At 46.1% G+C, this 16714-nt stretch overlaps 5 protein-coding genes across 5 annotated transcripts; all 5 read left to right on the top strand.

The window, feature by feature from the left end:
- Nucleotides 1-352: 352 nt before the first annotated feature.
- Nucleotides 353-1474, top strand: N7483_011221 (uncharacterized protein; the record flags this gene model as incomplete). Its single annotated transcript, XM_057094648.1, has 1 exon — nt 353-1474. The coding sequence occupies one exon, from the start codon at nt 353-355 to the stop codon at nt 1472-1474; it is 1122 nt and encodes a 373-aa protein (XP_056940619.1).
- A 388-nt stretch (nt 1475-1862) lies between these two features.
- Nucleotides 1863-4334, top strand: N7483_011222 (Zn(II)2Cys6 transcription factor; the record flags this gene model as incomplete). The annotated part of the gene is made up of 5 exons (XM_057094649.1): nt 1863-1948; nt 2006-2408; nt 2465-2909; nt 2961-4102; nt 4191-4334. The coding sequence occupies 5 exons, from the start codon at nt 1863-1865 to the stop codon at nt 4332-4334; spliced, it is 2220 nt and encodes a 739-aa protein (XP_056940620.1).
- Nucleotides 4335-7124: 2790 nt separating this feature from the next.
- Nucleotides 7125-9192, top strand: N7483_011223 (TolB family protein; the record flags this gene model as incomplete). The annotated part of the gene is made up of 5 exons (XM_057094650.1): nt 7125-7724; nt 7807-7992; nt 8038-8221; nt 8303-8319; nt 8374-9192. 5 exons carry the CDS (start codon nt 7125-7127, stop codon nt 9190-9192), a joined length of 1806 nt encoding a protein of 601 aa, XP_056940621.1.
- Nucleotides 9193-12870: 3678 nt separating this feature from the next.
- Nucleotides 12871-14410, top strand: N7483_011224 (uncharacterized protein; the record flags this gene model as incomplete). The annotated part of the gene is made up of 3 exons (XM_057094651.1): nt 12871-13366; nt 13431-14178; nt 14233-14410. 3 exons carry the CDS (start codon nt 12871-12873, stop codon nt 14408-14410), a joined length of 1422 nt encoding a protein of 473 aa, XP_056940622.1.
- Nucleotides 14411-14815: 405 nt separating this feature from the next.
- Nucleotides 14816-15493, top strand: N7483_011225 (uncharacterized protein; the record flags this gene model as incomplete). The annotated part of the gene is made up of 1 exon (XM_057094652.1): nt 14816-15493. One exon carries the CDS (start codon nt 14816-14818, stop codon nt 15491-15493), a length of 678 nt encoding a protein of 225 aa, XP_056940623.1.
- Nucleotides 15494-16714: the final 1221 nt, after the last annotated feature.

The following is a 16714-nucleotide window of genomic DNA, read 5'->3' on the forward strand; positions in this document are numbered from 1 at the left end:
CCAGTTATCGTTAGGCCTGGATCTCAAGCCTTTCCCCGGAGAAATTTCTCGATCTTCGCTCGCTTATTGGCACATGTGCTGTGACTGATGTTGGATTCGCGGTCTCATGCTCTCATGCGGGTTCGGGTATTTGACAACAACGCGATCGCGTGACAGGAAATGATCGACATAACACGCGAGAACCAATCATATTTTATCCGTCGGGTATTTGCATCGGAGTATTTTTGGGCCACCTCAGAGTGTTAGGTCGACAATAACAAGCATACGTTGACAAGTGGAGTGGAATGGAGAAGATTAAGAAGGAGAAAGATTCCCTTCTGAAACGACTTTCACCGTGAATTGATGGTTCAGAATGATCAGCCAGAGACCTTCAACACCGCTATCACGGATACTTCCACCCCTCATTCTAGGAGGGGCAGGATTCAGCCACCAGGTATTCCGGAATCCGAGCTCTGCACAGGCATTGGAGGTCTTGAAGCGTGCGTTTCAATTTGGAATAAGAGCAATCGATACCTCCGCATACTACCACCCGTCTGAGATACTGCTTGGCGAGGCGCTCTCCCATCCCGAAATTGCCAATTATTATTCTCGTGATGAATATTTTTTGATGACGAAGGCTGGCCGTATCAGCGCGAATGAGTTTGACTATAGTCCATCATGGATACGGCAGTCAGTACTACGATCTCTCCAGCGCCTCAGAACGGACTACTTAGATGTCGTTTTCTGTCATGATGTCGAGTTCGTCCCAGAGGAAGAAGTCATACAAGCCGTTGGTGTCTTGGTAGACATGGTCAACGAGGGCCACATTCGGTATATTGGAATATCTGGTTATCGCATCGATATTCTCACACGTCTGGCCTACCGTGTCCGAAATGAACTTTCCCGACCGCTGGACATTGTACAAAACTGGGCTCAATTGACCCTTCAAAATGAGAAGTTGGCAGAAAGTCTTCCCACCTTTCAGGATGCTGGAGTCTCTTGCGTGTGCAGCTCTAGTCCCTTGGCAATAGGGTTACTTCGCGAGAATGGTGTACCTGTCGGGGATTTGGGTGACTTTCATCCTGCACCACTTGGTTTGCGGCAAGCGTCGCAATCAGCTGCGACATATGTCCGCTCTCAGGGTGAATCCCTCGCTTCATTGGCACTACGATATGCTATTCGTCGGGCACAGACGGAGTCTTCAGCCGACTTCCGAGTTACAACAATCATGGGGATTACTTCTGTTGTTGAACTGGAAGAAAATCTGGAATCGGCTCGGAAGGTCCTCCTGAGTCCAAAGGGAAACGAGTCATCCTGGTCCTGGCTGGCAGATTTGAATTCTTCTGGAAGCTCAGTGTCTACGAACTTTGATCCTGATGAGAGATTGTGTCTTGAGGTACAAAAGATCCTCGGCTTATGGCGAAACTATAGCTTTCCCAGCCCGGGACATAACTGGGATATTGCCAACAAACGCTTAATCAAAGCGAAAATATAACTTGATTCAAGTGTATAGACCATTTGCAATAGACAGAGTGATGATAATCATTATTCGATAAGAGAATTGAATTTAAAATACATTTCGACATTTGAAGACTGACGTTTAGTAAGATATTTTGTGGTTGGTAGACTTGCTGGCGCAAATGTAGCCGGCGCGACGCATTATTTCAGCCTCTCGATAAACATTGTGTATTCATCCCATACCCTCAAGTCTAATCCACCCCAATTTTGAAGTCAAATCGTTTAAAACGGTAACTTCATGTCGGAAGTTTGATTGAAGCTTAACCGCACTCACCATCTCCACTTCCCCACAACATCGTCTCCGCACCCCTTATTCCGGCTCCTGCTTTTTCTCTTTCTCCGCAATATCGCGTCGTCAGATCGACATGTCGCATCGAAACCAGCCTCGAGTCCTACGGGCCTGTGACTCATGCACACATTCAAAACAGCGCTGTGATGGGCAGCAGCCGTGGTAAGTTGTCCCTTGTATGCCAAATAATAATTGCTGTGCTTATCCTGTTCCCCACAGTCAGCGTTGTACAGAGCGTGATGAATATTGTGACTACACAAAGACAGTCCGGAAACGTGGTCGTCGGCCTCGGTCGGATTCTGTTCGCCTCCTACGAAGAGAACAGCGCTCATCTACCAAGAATGGATCATCACAAGCATTAGCCGCCAGTCCTCCAGATACTGTGGTATCAAAAAACACATCGTCGCCCGATAATCAACCTACTATGAGCCCTATAGATTCTAAAGGGTGCATGGCAGATATTTCTGGGACAGTTTTAGCTGATCACCCCACAAGTTCGACCAGTGGCCATGCTTTCAACCCTCCGATATCTCTTCAGCCTGAGGCATTCAGTGGGCTTCCTCAAGATCGTATTGACAACAATCCACTGGAAACAAATCAATTACCAATTTCACCCACTTATGTACGTCAATTTGAATATTTCTTGCCTTCGAGCAGGTTCTAATTCAACGTTTGAAGATTTCACCCGCGCCGACTAGCCCGTTGCGTACATTTCGTGAACGACCATTGGAAAATATTTCCAATATCTCAACCAATTCCCCTATCAAACAAACATATCGCTGCTTGGACTTGGTTATGCCTCACCTCCAGGGAATACTGACATTGCAAGAAGCCTCGGAGATGCTGGGAATATTCTTCACCGAAGATTCCAACCCTCTCTTCAAATCCACATCTCCTTATATGCTGGCGCAGGTCTTACATCCGTCAACACTGCTTCAGGATCCAAAGACCCGCCCTATTTCTCCAGCTTTGATTGCCGCTGTGCTATTCTGTGTTACACAAACTGCCGACATGAGAATATTTGACACCCCGAGTGCTCGAGAGCGGAAGAGCGTGGGACTATACCGCCTATCGCTGGATCTCCTTCAGTCAGAAGATCCAGACAATTATTTTCGTACCTCCGGTAAGTTCAGGGCTCTGCAAACGGAGATTTAGGATCTAATTTATCGACAAGATGGATGGCAATTTCATTCTCATCCTACAAGCAGGTCTCCAAATAACACACATCCCATTCCGGATGGCCAACCTTCCGGGAAAGCTCTTCTACCAAGGCAGCTGGGCTCAACAGATATCATCCTGGCTGTTGCGATTTTAACGTTGGCAATTTCTGGTGGCCATTACAAGGCGGACTCTCTCAAATGGAAAGAAAAATTAATTCGACTAGTACGGGCTAGTGGACTTAGTATGGAGGATCAGGATATTGATCTAGGGCCGGTATTTTGTGGCCTCTACAATGGCGATGATACTTACAGGCGATGGCTCATTTCCAAAGAAGAGAGGCGACGACTTTTCTGGCTAATCTATGCAATGGATCGCCACTTAGGATTATCTTTTAATATGCGCCTCGGTCTCCCAGATAGCACATTCCGTGTTCGCACTCCATTACCGGAGCATATTTGGAAGTCACTTGACACAGCGGATTTGACATACATTCCTACCTGTGCTCTTGGACCACCGACACAAATCTCAGGATGTGGTTTTTTCGAATACTTCCTACCTTTGGCATCGCTTTTAGGGCATATCATCGATTTGCATCATCATCGCAACCACCCAGTCTTAGGCAATTTTGTTCCTCAAAGTGCAGTGCATCAAATTGAAACTATGATCTCTTTGCGAGAGCAGGAGCTCGAAATGTTAATAGAACAAGGCCAGAGAGTCTACTCGGGCGGCTCCACCACTCATGAATTTGCCCAACGTGATGCCGAACCGTCAATGACAGAGACATTTCCATCTCCCAAAGCAGCTACCCTTTCACAGTCCAATGTAAAATTGGTTCATGTATATAGCACTTACCTGCTCCATGTGTTCCACATCCTACTTCATGGGAAATGGGATCCGATCTCAATGATTGAGGACAAGGACGACTGGATCACGTCGGAATCTTTCCTGATATGTGCCTCGCATGCACTAAGTGCCACTGGGGTAATGTCACAGATTCTGTCTCTGGATCCAGAAATGCTGTTTATGCCATATCTATTTGGTATCTATCTTCTCCAAGGCAGCTTTATCTTACTGCTTTTTGTTGATCGCATGCCGGAACTTGGACCCAACCGATCGGTAGAAGAAGTCTGTGAAACCATCATTCGCGCCCATGAAGTGAGTGTTGTTACACTCGATACAACATTTCAGGTGTGGCTGTGATTTCAGTGCTGCAGGAGAAATATATGACTAACTACGCCTTTAGAAAAACTTTCGGAAAGTTTTCCGATCAATGCTCTATGATGCACAGCAGGCCGGTCCTCATTCATGGGATGAACACAAGGCTCGACGGAGAGAGCTTTTGTCTCTTTATCGCTGGACCCCATTGGCTCATGGCCTCGCCTATTGAAGACTGGATTCCTGAACGAAACTCTTTGGATCCACAAGCCAAGCATGAGCGAGTGCAGAGTTGGGTAAAGGAGCCTGGGTTATCAATATGATTACCCTCGATAAGCCTGTTTGAGCTCCTTTCTATACCCGCAGTGGTAATATCGGGAACCCCGGCTCCGCTCCCGTATTACCTCCCTCAAAACCCGAAATTTCGAATCATCCCCACGGGGTGGGCTTCTGAAAGTGTGATCTACCGATGGCTATGACTTCATATTGGGCATTATTGGACTGCAAGGTATCACCGGACTTCTCAACTGACTCCATATTTTCTTTATCCGGGTATATACCCTCGATCCAAGAACTTGGCATGAAACAGATGTAAGCAGAGACGTCGATAGGAAATAAACTCACCGCGTATTGCTCTGCAGCCTTGAATATCTGTCTCGCTGTAACATATTAGATCTTCATTTTCCTTTGACCGTATTGTGCAGTCGATGCACGTGGTCTTTTATCCAATTATGGTCGGTCTGTCTACTACTCTGGCCACAGACGGGGAAAATGCCACCAAATGGACCATAAAATTGAAGTATAATCAGCCCGTTAGGCTCGCACATGAAATCATGACCGTGGTCACTGGTTATAAAATCCCCACTCCTTCACTACTCCGGCATCCTGATGCAACAGCCAAGTCTGTCTTAACACGTCAGATGAAAATCCACAGCTTGGCCTTTTTGGCATTAAAATAAGAGAAAGAGCACATGTCCAGATTAATGACGAAATACCAAGTCAAGACGAGTATGTATGTACAAGAATCTCCCAATCCTTCTCCCACATGTGTTGACCGACTTCCCTATCTTTCACGGTTGATATAGTGGTTGATTAATAGTGCGAACTACCACCTGGGCAGTCCAGCTGCACATGCAATTTCCGAGCTCTTTTACATGAAAGAAGTTGAATTTTAATCTCCATTGATTCTTCGCAACCAAACTATTCAAAAATTTGGATCAATACTTTGTGCATTCAAATGTTGGAATATGCACTGCGAGGTGGATCGACATACCACTTTACTGATTCCGGTAGGCCACTAAGCTCCCCCTCTTGGCGATACTCCAGGCTAGTCATATCACTCCTACGGTTTACGGAGTGACAGCATAGCCGATAGAGGACCCGGGAAGTGGTAAGCCGCAGCCTCAAGCGTATATACGGAATGGTGCCGAGCCGATAGTCATGATAGTGTGCTCCGCAAGGGTCTTGGCACTAACATAATTCCCGGTTGAACGAATCACCCCGTCAAAAATCGCCTTTTTCAACCACCCTACCTAATTCAAACACCTACTATGTCACCAGCTCGCAGTTTTTCGGCCGAAAAAAAGGTCAAGCAAGAGGGCAAGATCTTATTAGTTCTTAGTGATATTCAAAATGGCCGAATCAAATCTATTCGCGCTGCAGCGAAGCTATATGGCGTGTAAGGTGACTTCCATAGCCATCAAGAATCAATAGCCGAGATCGACCACGGACATGTGAATTTATTAATGGGATAAATAGCTTTTCTAGCCAACGAAGGCCAATCTCATCAGTAGTCCAACCATTATTTGAGACCTCAAATCGCCAGTCTTGTGGTAAGCCATCAAACCAGCTTGCTATAGCAACCTTGGCTTTGAAAATCACACATGGTGGAAATAAATAGCCATCTGCACAGATTGATTCAATTACAGTAACCCATTCACGGTTTCCAGGCTGTAAGATAGCTCGCCGACCATAGTATTCTTGCCGAGTAACAACCTTTTGTGCTGAAATAAGGCCCATTGCAAAGCCTGTCTCATTAAAATTATAAATATCCTCTGGTTGGATACCATTCTCATCAATAACACACTGTACGGTGGTAAACCACTCTCGTAGGGACTTAGGGTCTTCGTTTAGGGCACGTTGGTAATCATAACTTCTTGAGAAGCGTGTCCGAAGCTCATCATGACGTTTAACAAAATTTGAAGACCAATTAACACCAACAGTAGGTGGAGGGTAGTGACCACGTGCAGCCAGGAGGATATTAGCCATTTCTCTTATAGTAGATAGCCTAGGCGCTGCACCACGCATATCCATAGAGATCACCCACTCAGTAAGCGAATCCTCTTCTAGCTGAGTCAATTTATGGCTGTTTGGGCGCTTATCAACGCGTGCTTGGGTGCCATTCACGCGATCGGCTAAGGTTGAGCGTGGTATTTCATATAGCTTCGCTGCAGCGCGAATAGAATCAATTCGGCCATTTTGAATATCGTCAAGGGCTAATAAGATCTTGCCCTCTTGATTGGCATTTCTTTTGGCCGAAATATTGCGAATTGGTGGCATGGTGGGTGTTTGAATTAGGTAGGGTGGTATAAAGACGCGATTTTTGGTGGAGTGTCCGACTCGCTTGTGTGTCCGGGTCGCTTGTGGATTACCATATGAGATGCAGCTAGTAAGCGGGGAAAAGAGAAATATGATTGGTTGATATGCAAGTACAGTGGTTCGTGGAGCACAATTGATATCGATCATCCCTTCGATACTGGGAACGATGAATTGATATTCATGCTTGTGGCTTCTTGGAACTTGAACTCAATTCTTGTCTCTCAATGCATGATTCAATCTCTGTTGTCCGATATATGAATATCAGCGACATGACCGTGCCTTCACCTGACACCTGAGTACTCGTTCAGAGGAATTTTAAAGGGGACACATGTCTTGTTGATTTCAGCTGGAAAAAAACAAAATTACAATTATAAGCTACACATTCCGCTCTCTCAAGCTTCTTTAAAATCTCTCCTCGCAAAAAATGCGCTTTCAGCCATTGGCTATAGGCCTCCTAGCCTCCGCCTCTCTGAGTCCCGTCCTAGGATGTCCGTACTTGGAAGCTCAAGCTGCCAATGCTGCCAATGCTGAACAGGCTAGAGATATTCCCGACAGTCACCCAACTGTGCGTGTGAGTGCACGTAGTGACAAGGCGTCGGGTGACAAGAAAGGTGTTTTCTTTCACAACAGAATTGCACCCGTAACCCAGCACTTGTATATCGCAAATTCAGATGCCACTGATGAGCGTCTTCTACTGGGTAATCTGAGCTCCCACATCGATTATCATGCCTCCTTTTCTCCTGATGGTGAATGGATTGTCTTCACAAGTGAACATAATGGCGATGGAAATGCTGATCTTTATCGGATTCGTCCCAATGGTACCGACCTCGAGGAGCTTATAGTTACACCATCCATTGAAGATTCTGGTGTCATCTCTCCTGATGGTAAGCTGCTTGCCTATGTATTCTCGGCTAATGGCCACAAAGCTAATATCTGGGTCATGAACTTGGAGACCAAGGAGCAATGGAACTTGACCGATACAACCGAGACCAAGAGTGACTCGAACAGCCCCTCTGGAAATTTTGTAAGTGTTTCTCAACATAAGGAAAAACGTATCTTGGCTGACTAAAAGATTGTTTAGATGTCTTTGTGGTCTCCGGATGGAGAATGGATCGCATTTTTCAAGTGATCGCAATACAAACTGGTATCTTGGTAACGCAACAGGCTGGGAACACATACAAGAGACTTCTATCTATGCTATCCGACCTAATGGCAGCGACTTCCTCACCGTTGCCAATAGGACTGGTTATGCTCTTGGATCTCCCAAGTGGTCCTATGATGGCAGTCGTATTGTCTACTATGAGATGACACGACAGAATACTTGATACGTGCACCAGCCAACTATCTCTGGAAGCAGTGACATCGTATCGGTTTATTTTGCTACGGGTAAAGACCGTCAGGTTCATGCCTCAGTGAGTGGCTACGCAATCAATCCACCCTATGTGAGCAGTGATGGCAACATCGGCTATCTTGTCAAGTCGGGCTCATATGAGGGTATCAACTATACAACCTATGATAGTGGTCATCAGTGGTTGGGCAAGACAACTGATAATTCCCCGTCCCTTCGTCAACCATCCTGAAATGCTGATGGCACACAAGTAGTGTTCCAGAAAGATGATGTAAGTTAACTTGTCCCTACTCCAAGAATTCAAACTGACCCGAATTTTCTTTAGTGGCACATCCGTCAAGACGGGAAATCCCTTTACAGCTGGGACGATGACTGGGAGTACCGCTTCATGGATATGATGCCACAGCTGAACAACGCGACCGGTATGTTGACCCTGTCGCAAAAGCAGAATGGGAATACAGCCATCGTCAAGCAAAAGCCGGACGGTTCAGACTACTCGGTAGTCTTCGATCCCTATGAAGACGGCCAAGTTAATGCGTATGGCATTGCAACTGGTAATGCGGGACTCCAGCAGCCTTCTTGGTCTGGTGATGGTGAATGGCTCACCTTTAGTACCGGATGGTGGTTCCAGAATCGCACCACTGATCAGGGATGGGTATACCGGGTACGTGGCAACGGATCCAACTATGAGAAACTTACAGGTGATATCGCCGAGGAGCTTAATGCCGGCTTCTCATCCTTCTCTCCCAATGACAAGAAGATCGTTTACCGAATCATGGGCCCAGTACGACGAGGTCTCCGGGTCCTTGATCTAGAGACGCGTACTCTTCACAATCTCACTGATAAGTGGGACAACATGCCTGGTTGGAGCCCCGATGGAGAGAAGATTGTCTTCACTCGCCGTAACAACTGGACTGAAGCTGTCGACGAAATTACACCATACGATCCCTATGACGTTTGGACTATCCGTCCGAATGGTACCGATGTTACCAGATTGACCACGGCGTTAGGCAATGATGGACATGCCGTTTGGTCTAACGATGGAAAAATTCTTTTCAGCACTTCCCGCTATGGTTTTAGAGGCGAGTCAGCCAACTATGATAACACCTTCCAGCCATATGGTTGCTATGGTCATGGAAAGTGATGGATCTGGGCGACGGCCCATGACGGATAGCTTGTGGGAGGATGCCATGGCTCAATTCGTATTCAATAAGTTTCTAGACTGACGGTCGGAACTTTGAAATCAGTGCTCAAAATTCAAGTTTGAAGGCTTTCAAGTGCTGAACTTGAGTGTCACTGGCAGGGCTGCCAGTGGAAGTTTAGAGAAGTTACATATGCATGTTGATGAAAATATTTGATGAGATATAGATCCAACCAATAGATCTTGCAGTCAACTGGTGTGCTTCTTAAACTTCAAAATAATCACTTGACTACGTGTAAATAAAAAAAAAATTTGAACTCTCAAGTGCTCATGATTATGATCTCTTGCATACGGTCTGACTCCGACCTCGGGAGTCTGGGCGGTAATTCATCAGTTTAATCCATCAGCGTTCTTGACATGCTTGCTTTCATTTTTTTTTCAGCGATTTAAAACATTTCAACAACCAGCCAGGCTGAAATGGATGCAACATACGGAGTAATGTCTGCAGGCATGTCTGTCGGATTATCTGTAATGCCGATACGAGGTGCATATCGCTGGCGCGTTGACAACCACGCTCCAGATGTCCCTGCACAGGGTGCAAATACATCTCCACAGGGATAGAGAAATGGTATTATCATGACGGACTACCAACTCAGTGATCCCTTGCGGCCGACCCCGGAGCGATCGTTTCATATTTCAACTCACTCTTGGTCGACGTGGCGCGCCTTACTTTCCCCCTTTCAGACACATCACTTACCGCGCGCTTGCTGGGACATCAAGGGTATTTTGAATCGAACACCGGAAATACCACAATCAGCCGACGTCCTTGAGAATACCGATAAGAATTTACTACACTTGGAGGGGTCTTCGATGTGGAACATCTCTTCAGATAAAAACCAGGAATGCCATCTTGACCCAATCAAGCAAACATTACCACGGAGGATTTACATTGGACAATCTTCGTCGAGGAGTTGTAATTTGTCAAATCCATATTTCAACAAACATCCTGATTTCGACCAAGAGCTTGAATTGATTGGGAATTATGTTTCAATTTTTGTTCTCGGTTGGTCGTATGTTCTTTCAGTCCGATTGATAGAACTACGCCGAGCAAACCCCGCAGACAAAGTAGTCTACACCGAGAACATGGCGGATTTGAAATAGCCAATCCGGATATAAGTGATGACTATCGGATGTTAGAGCTGGTTTCCGACCAGTTGTTAGGAGGTGTGCCTTTGGAACAGCTACAGGAAAGAACACGTATGGGGGGAAGCGCGCGGAGGGGAAGTCTGCCCCGACACGTCGAGAGCTATCTACCTAGCCACCTTGGTCTGAACTATACAGACCACGTGATCTAACACCAGTTTCCCGAGGTGAGGTGGTGGGCAGCAATTCTCGCAAATGGGCCTGGTTGGCAAGGGTCTCTTTGTCGAGATGGGACAAATTACTTTTCACCATGGGAAATTAATTTGAATGATGACTCTTTTACCATATATCATCAGGCGAAATCCCTCCCTCGAATTCTGCAATCGAGCCCCCATCATCGGCAGAGGCACTAAGATATCTCTTTAACCTAGCACAACAACTTGATGCATTTGATCAAATGATCTGTGGTCTTGCCGCTGCTCTTACACTGCGTTCAGATAATCGATTCGGTGCGCCAATCACTCTACCTCGATTCGTTAATCGACAACGCCCCAGGCAGCATACAGAGCTTCATATTGCGGACTTTGTACCGGAGTTCAACGAGCTTTCTCATTTAATGTTCTTTTCATGCACATCGGTTATGATTGGTTCATGTCTACTTGGTGGACTGTGGGAGCCAGGTATAACTTGCAACCTAACTAGTCAGTGGATAAATGGTGCTACACAGCAGATAATTCCACTTCTGATGGAATCAAAACAAGCTCGCCCTGTTATATTGGCTATATCCGAACGACGATCTCACTTGGCTTCACTGTGGCTAGGTGCTGCGGTTACGGGTCTTCTTCCACAAATATTCCAAGTATCCAAGTCTTGCATTTCGACGAACTATCCAGAAGCTGCCTCATGGTCTACCACGCCCCAATCATTCATGGACCCTTCCCCTCTGGTCATATCACTCATCAAATGAATACCAGGGTATAATATCCCGAGAAGATGAGTTTCGTCTCTTATTCTGGACTGATACTACATCGCGTACGTATGGGAATTTCCCACTGTCCCCAAATCCTCCTGCTGGCCACGTGAATCTCGAGGATACTGCCATTGAAGTCAGGTTGCATTATGGATGTAGCCATAGGGTCAAATTCCGTTGCTGGAAATGGAGATGTCGAGATGAAAAGAGAGTGACCGACTCGGGATTCCAATACCGTCCAGACTTACCTTCCAATCTGTTCAATTCGTTTCCACCGCCATTCTTGGTTTTAGCAGGGCTATTTGTTTCAAAAATGACCAAAGAATCGTTACGGACTATCGTCCCGACGCAATTGGTATGTCGCACGGCCTTGATATTCACCTCTATCTGCGGATCTGTTCTAAATTTTGTTATTGTACGTATAGAGAAGCGCCAGCCTCGTTTTTCCGAGTTGCTTAGCCATACTCTGCCTTTCTCCAAGGATTATGAGAATTGCTGCGTACAAAACAGTTCTGACTGCTTGCGCTTGGATGAGAAAGGCTTGGAATATTACTTTCTCGGCCCTCACGCAGAGGAATCATTCATACGATATGGAAGATGAGTCCAATGAACATCATTCAAAGCTTGCTACACGAGGCTTGTTCTCTTGGATATTGTTCACAGAAGGTACTCGAAAGGGTGAAAAATCAATATGGAATCATGAATGGCTACAGATTTTCCTCAAGAAAGATCTGTTTCCAGAACCAAATGAATCCAACTCCTCTGGTTCGGAAGCTCACGAATCTCATCAAAGACTGGAGTACATTCAGAAATGGCAAGAAGGCATCTCTCCAGAGACTACTTCAGATAGCGAATAGGAGGTCCCATGTGTTTCCACTACTGTGAGTGATAAAATTCCCAGCCAATTAAATTGGCATAATTTTTACTCACTTCATCGCAGATCTTCAAATTTTGATTTTGTTTCATTTTTCTGTGATCACTTTGACAGTTCAAGTTGCCGTGCAGAAATCGCAGGCGTAAATCTCGGACCAGCGCCGAACCTTGGATGTGGCCGAGGACTGGGCCTGAATCGCCCCCAATATAGATTCGGCATTGGAAAATTCTAAATTCTACGCGCCCCACTACTTTCTTCTACTTGCTGCAGAAAAGCGAGCTTATTTGTTTCTGGAAACCGCTTACAATATGTTCCAAGGTTATTTGAGTAGTCACAAATGCCATATGGCATGTCCATCAATTGCCATGTGCAATAACTGTCACAGACCCACAATGCAAACTCAGAATCAAAGCCAAGACTGTGAAACAGACAAATTTTGGAGATGACTCGGCGAATCTTACTGGCAATTAGCAACAGAAACCCATCAAATCACCTCAAGCGCCTTGGCGTTCCATCAACCAAGACGCAGTTCTCAACTGCAAGCACGCCATTTCTGTGTATTTTCGTTATGTAAAAATTTCTTGGTCTTCGAGACCTTCTTCTTTCTTTTCTTCTTGTGACTCTTCAAGACTTGCTTGATTGTAATTTGGGTATAGAACTATCGCGGACTGTCGTGGTTCAAATCCACTCCGAAATGGCGTCCATAAGTTCGAACACAGAGGTGGAATCTCAGAATGAGACACACGCGACCGAGCACGTGGACAATGGAGCGAGATCTCTCTCTATAAGATCGATCTATCGATCTATCCCGTTCCAGATCGCTATTGCTAGCGGTGTCTCTTTCACTGCGCCAGGCATGTGGGATGCCATGAACAATCTTGGAGCTGGTGGTGCAGCAGAACCCTATGCAGTTTCTGCAGCAAATGCCCTGGTTTACGGACTTTTCGCTATTGTCTGTGTTATGGCGGGAGCTATCAACAACCGTATTGGACTTCGTTATGGATTGGTTATTGGAGCAATCGGATACCCGATTTACGGTGCTGGTCTTTACACAAACAACTACTCACCGACCACATGGTTCATGCTTTTCGGTAGTGCATTGTGCGGTATCTCTGCTGGTTTCTTCTGGGCTGCTGAGGCTGCGATTATCATCGGATACCCAAGCCCTAAGGATCGCGCTTTCTACCTTGGTAAGTGGCTACACAACTCCGATTTTTTACAAAATACACATGCTGATTCTGTTGCTATGAATAGCTATCTGGCAGACTGCAAAGGCTTCTGGTCCTATCATTGGTGGTGCAATTAGTCTGGGCCTCAACGCCCAAAAGTCCTCGGCCGGAACCATCAGTGCAGGAACATACATTGTCTTTATTGTCATTATGTGTCTTGGACTTCCCATTGCGCTTTGTCTGAGTCCAGCAGAGAAGGTGCTACGCAAGGACAGAACATTGGTGCTCGTACACAAGCAGGCTACTTGGACAGCGGAGTTCAAGGCAGCCTTCAAGCTGATCGCCACTCGTCGAGTCCTTCTGTTGCTTCCCGCATTCTTCATCAGTTACTTCTACAACGGTTTCCAGAGCACTTTCTTGACCGACTACTTCACCGTTCGGTCGCGTGCTTTCTCCTCATTCTTCACCAACTTCGCCGGCATTGCCTCCTCTTTTTTAATCGCCACCCTTCTCGACCGACAATCGATCCACATCAAGACTCGAGCCAAGATCGCATTCTCCGCCATTGTGATTATACTCTCGGGTACTTGGATCTGGGCTTGCATTCTGCAGAATCAATTCTACAACGCGCCGACCGCACCTGTCTTTGACTGGTTCACAGGTGGATTCGGCAAGTCCTATGCTCTAGTCTTCTTCTGGAATTTCGGAGGCCAGGCTTTCCAGCAATATCTTTACTGGCTCATTGGTCAGTACAGTACCGATATCTCGTCACTCTCATACCACTGCGGTATTCTGAGAGGATTCGAGGCCCTCGGCCAAACCGTTGCTTGGGCGTAAGTTTTCTCCTCTCTTTACTCAAACATAGAAACATTTTTAACGTATCACAGCATGCAATCTGAGGGTAATGCCAACCACTTTGTTAGCATTGGTCTCAACTTTGGTATTACAATCTTGTGTGTTGTTCCCACCTGGATTGTTCTCTCCGAACTCGAACACAGCCACGAAGTGCAAGTCACCGTGGACGACGTGCCTGCGAAGGTACATGATGACGATACCCAAGCTTAATAAATAGGTGAATATTCAACAGCATTCACCATGTATGATGAACTTATAGACAAAACAATATAATTAATTTCAACAATTCTAATCACTTTCCCACATTTGTATATTTTTCAAATTATAAAATAGCATATTGGAGCAATCCATGCGACTTAACTCGTATCAGATCAAAACATCCATAGAAAATCTCTGTAGTATGAGTAGATGAGTGTCTGGAGGAATCGAGGTCAAGAGCCTGAGCGTGATTGTGCAGCCTGAAGTATCAGGCGACAAGTAATCACCCGCATCAAAAATCCTCAAATTTCGCTTATGAACAATTTTTGCCTTGCGTTTGAAATTCCACATATCCAGCGCAGGTCGCTTCAAAACTTTAGGAGAGATCCAGATCTTCTAAAAAATAAATAAATCAAAATGGAAGAACTCCCAATCGAACCCAAAGGCATACTTTGGCGAAATGATTTCATCGACGCCGAGCACGAAGCACGGCTTATCTCAATTTTCCTCAACGAGTTAGAATGGCCCGATCGGCCAGGGCGTATATCACTGCATTATGGCTACACATTCGACTACAAGACATTCGGGCTAGACCCAGACATTCCCTATAAGGAATTTCCCGACTGGCTAAAGCCACTTATTCCAACCACAGAGTCCCGCCCTCCAGAGCAGGTCTGTTTACAATATTACCCGCCTGGCTCGGGGATTCCCCCACATACCGATGCGCATATGGCCTATGATCAGCTCTATGCGTTGTCGCTGGGTGCGCCGACTATTATGCAGTTTCGAAAGGGGGAACGTCGTGTGGATGTTGATCTGGAGCCACGGAGTATGATGCAGATGACTGGGGATTCGCGGTTGCATTGGACTCATACTATTACGAAACGCAAGACCGATACCTTAAAGGATGGTACTGTCAGATTGAGGGAGAAACGGTGGAGTATTACGTACCGATGGGCGAGACTCGAGGGGGAATGTGAATGTGGGAATGTTGATTTGTGTGATGTTGCTCAGCGACGACTTGGTGTTGAGAAGGAGAAACGTTCCGTGAAAAAGTTAGCGGAAAGTTCTGTTGAAGAAACTAGCTCGTCGTGAGGTTTCAAGTTGAATGGAGGATGTGGTGGACTCTTTGGACGATTTTTATGAATGTACATTATGCATAGCATGAGTTAAATGCCAGGTGGGGTTGTCCAGTTGTATCGTCTGGTAACCCGAGGGTCCTTTTTGAATTCAAGTGCATAATATCAACGGTGCCGGCTGTTGAAGGTTGCAGCCATTCATATGTACAGCAACTTGAATTTCCAAGGTGGATTTTCAATGTTCGGCCCTTCTGCCTTTTCCGTTCCAACATTGACGTGCCTACACCTGGTTTATGTTATGACTTCGGGTGTCTGTACTACTGGACCTCGCTGCCGGCGGTGAAGTCTTATCGTTCTTTGACTTGTTTCCCTGTGCCTTTGGATCACTGTGTTCAGATTTGTTTTGTCTTGACAAAGCCTTGTCGGTCCCCTCTCGCATCGCGGTAAATTCGAAAAACGTAGTTGCAGTCTTGGGTGGTTCTGAGTGTCCGAATAGGATATACCGAGGTACAAGAAACTTCGAGTAATTCTGATGATGGAATTGAAATTTGACAGTGATTCTCCTCTCATCTTCGTCGCGGGCCTTGACCGGATGCCACGATTCACTTAAGCTGGTCGGAGCTGTAATCAAAATCCTTTGGCGGAAGTGAGAAGATCGCCCTATAATCATTTGGTCCAAAATGGGGGGGGCTCTTCTTGGAGGAGGCGGAGGAGTGTGAGAGTCATCCTCCAGATTTTGTGGATTCATCGTCACAAATAGGATAACTTGAAGATCAAAATATACTCGGGATACACACACGCATGATCACGTGTGAGATCACCAGTTGGTCATATCCACAGGTGTCTATACAGAAACACTTTTGGTTAGTTACATTACTTTCGAGCTTTCTTCCATGATCCTTGTACTGAGGAGCTTTGTCAGAACAATCAAAGCAATATTGTGTAACAAGTGAGCAGCTTGAGCAACTCACATTCCCGAGATGAATCGATCCTATTCGTGAAATCAGGGCCGGGAAAGGGTTTAGTCCCGACCCACAGGCTACTCGATGGACTAAAATGTGGGGATATCCAGGGCTGCTCCGTAGCCCCGAACTCATTCCAGCTTCTGAACCATCTGGAATACTGGTACGGAGTACAACTCTGCAAATCTACTCCGCCCGAGTCCGTCTGGCCACGGTGGAATCTTCGTCCGAGGGATTTTGATACGCCTATCTTGCGGGATAAAATATCCTACTTG

This window comes from Penicillium malachiteum, assembly GCF_028827825.1.
Source record: "Penicillium malachiteum strain IBT 17515 chromosome Unknown utg000005l:1.0-9002435.0:326005.0-9005861.0, whole genome shotgun sequence".
NCBI lineage: Eukaryota > Fungi > Ascomycota > Eurotiomycetes > Eurotiales > Aspergillaceae > Penicillium > Penicillium malachiteum.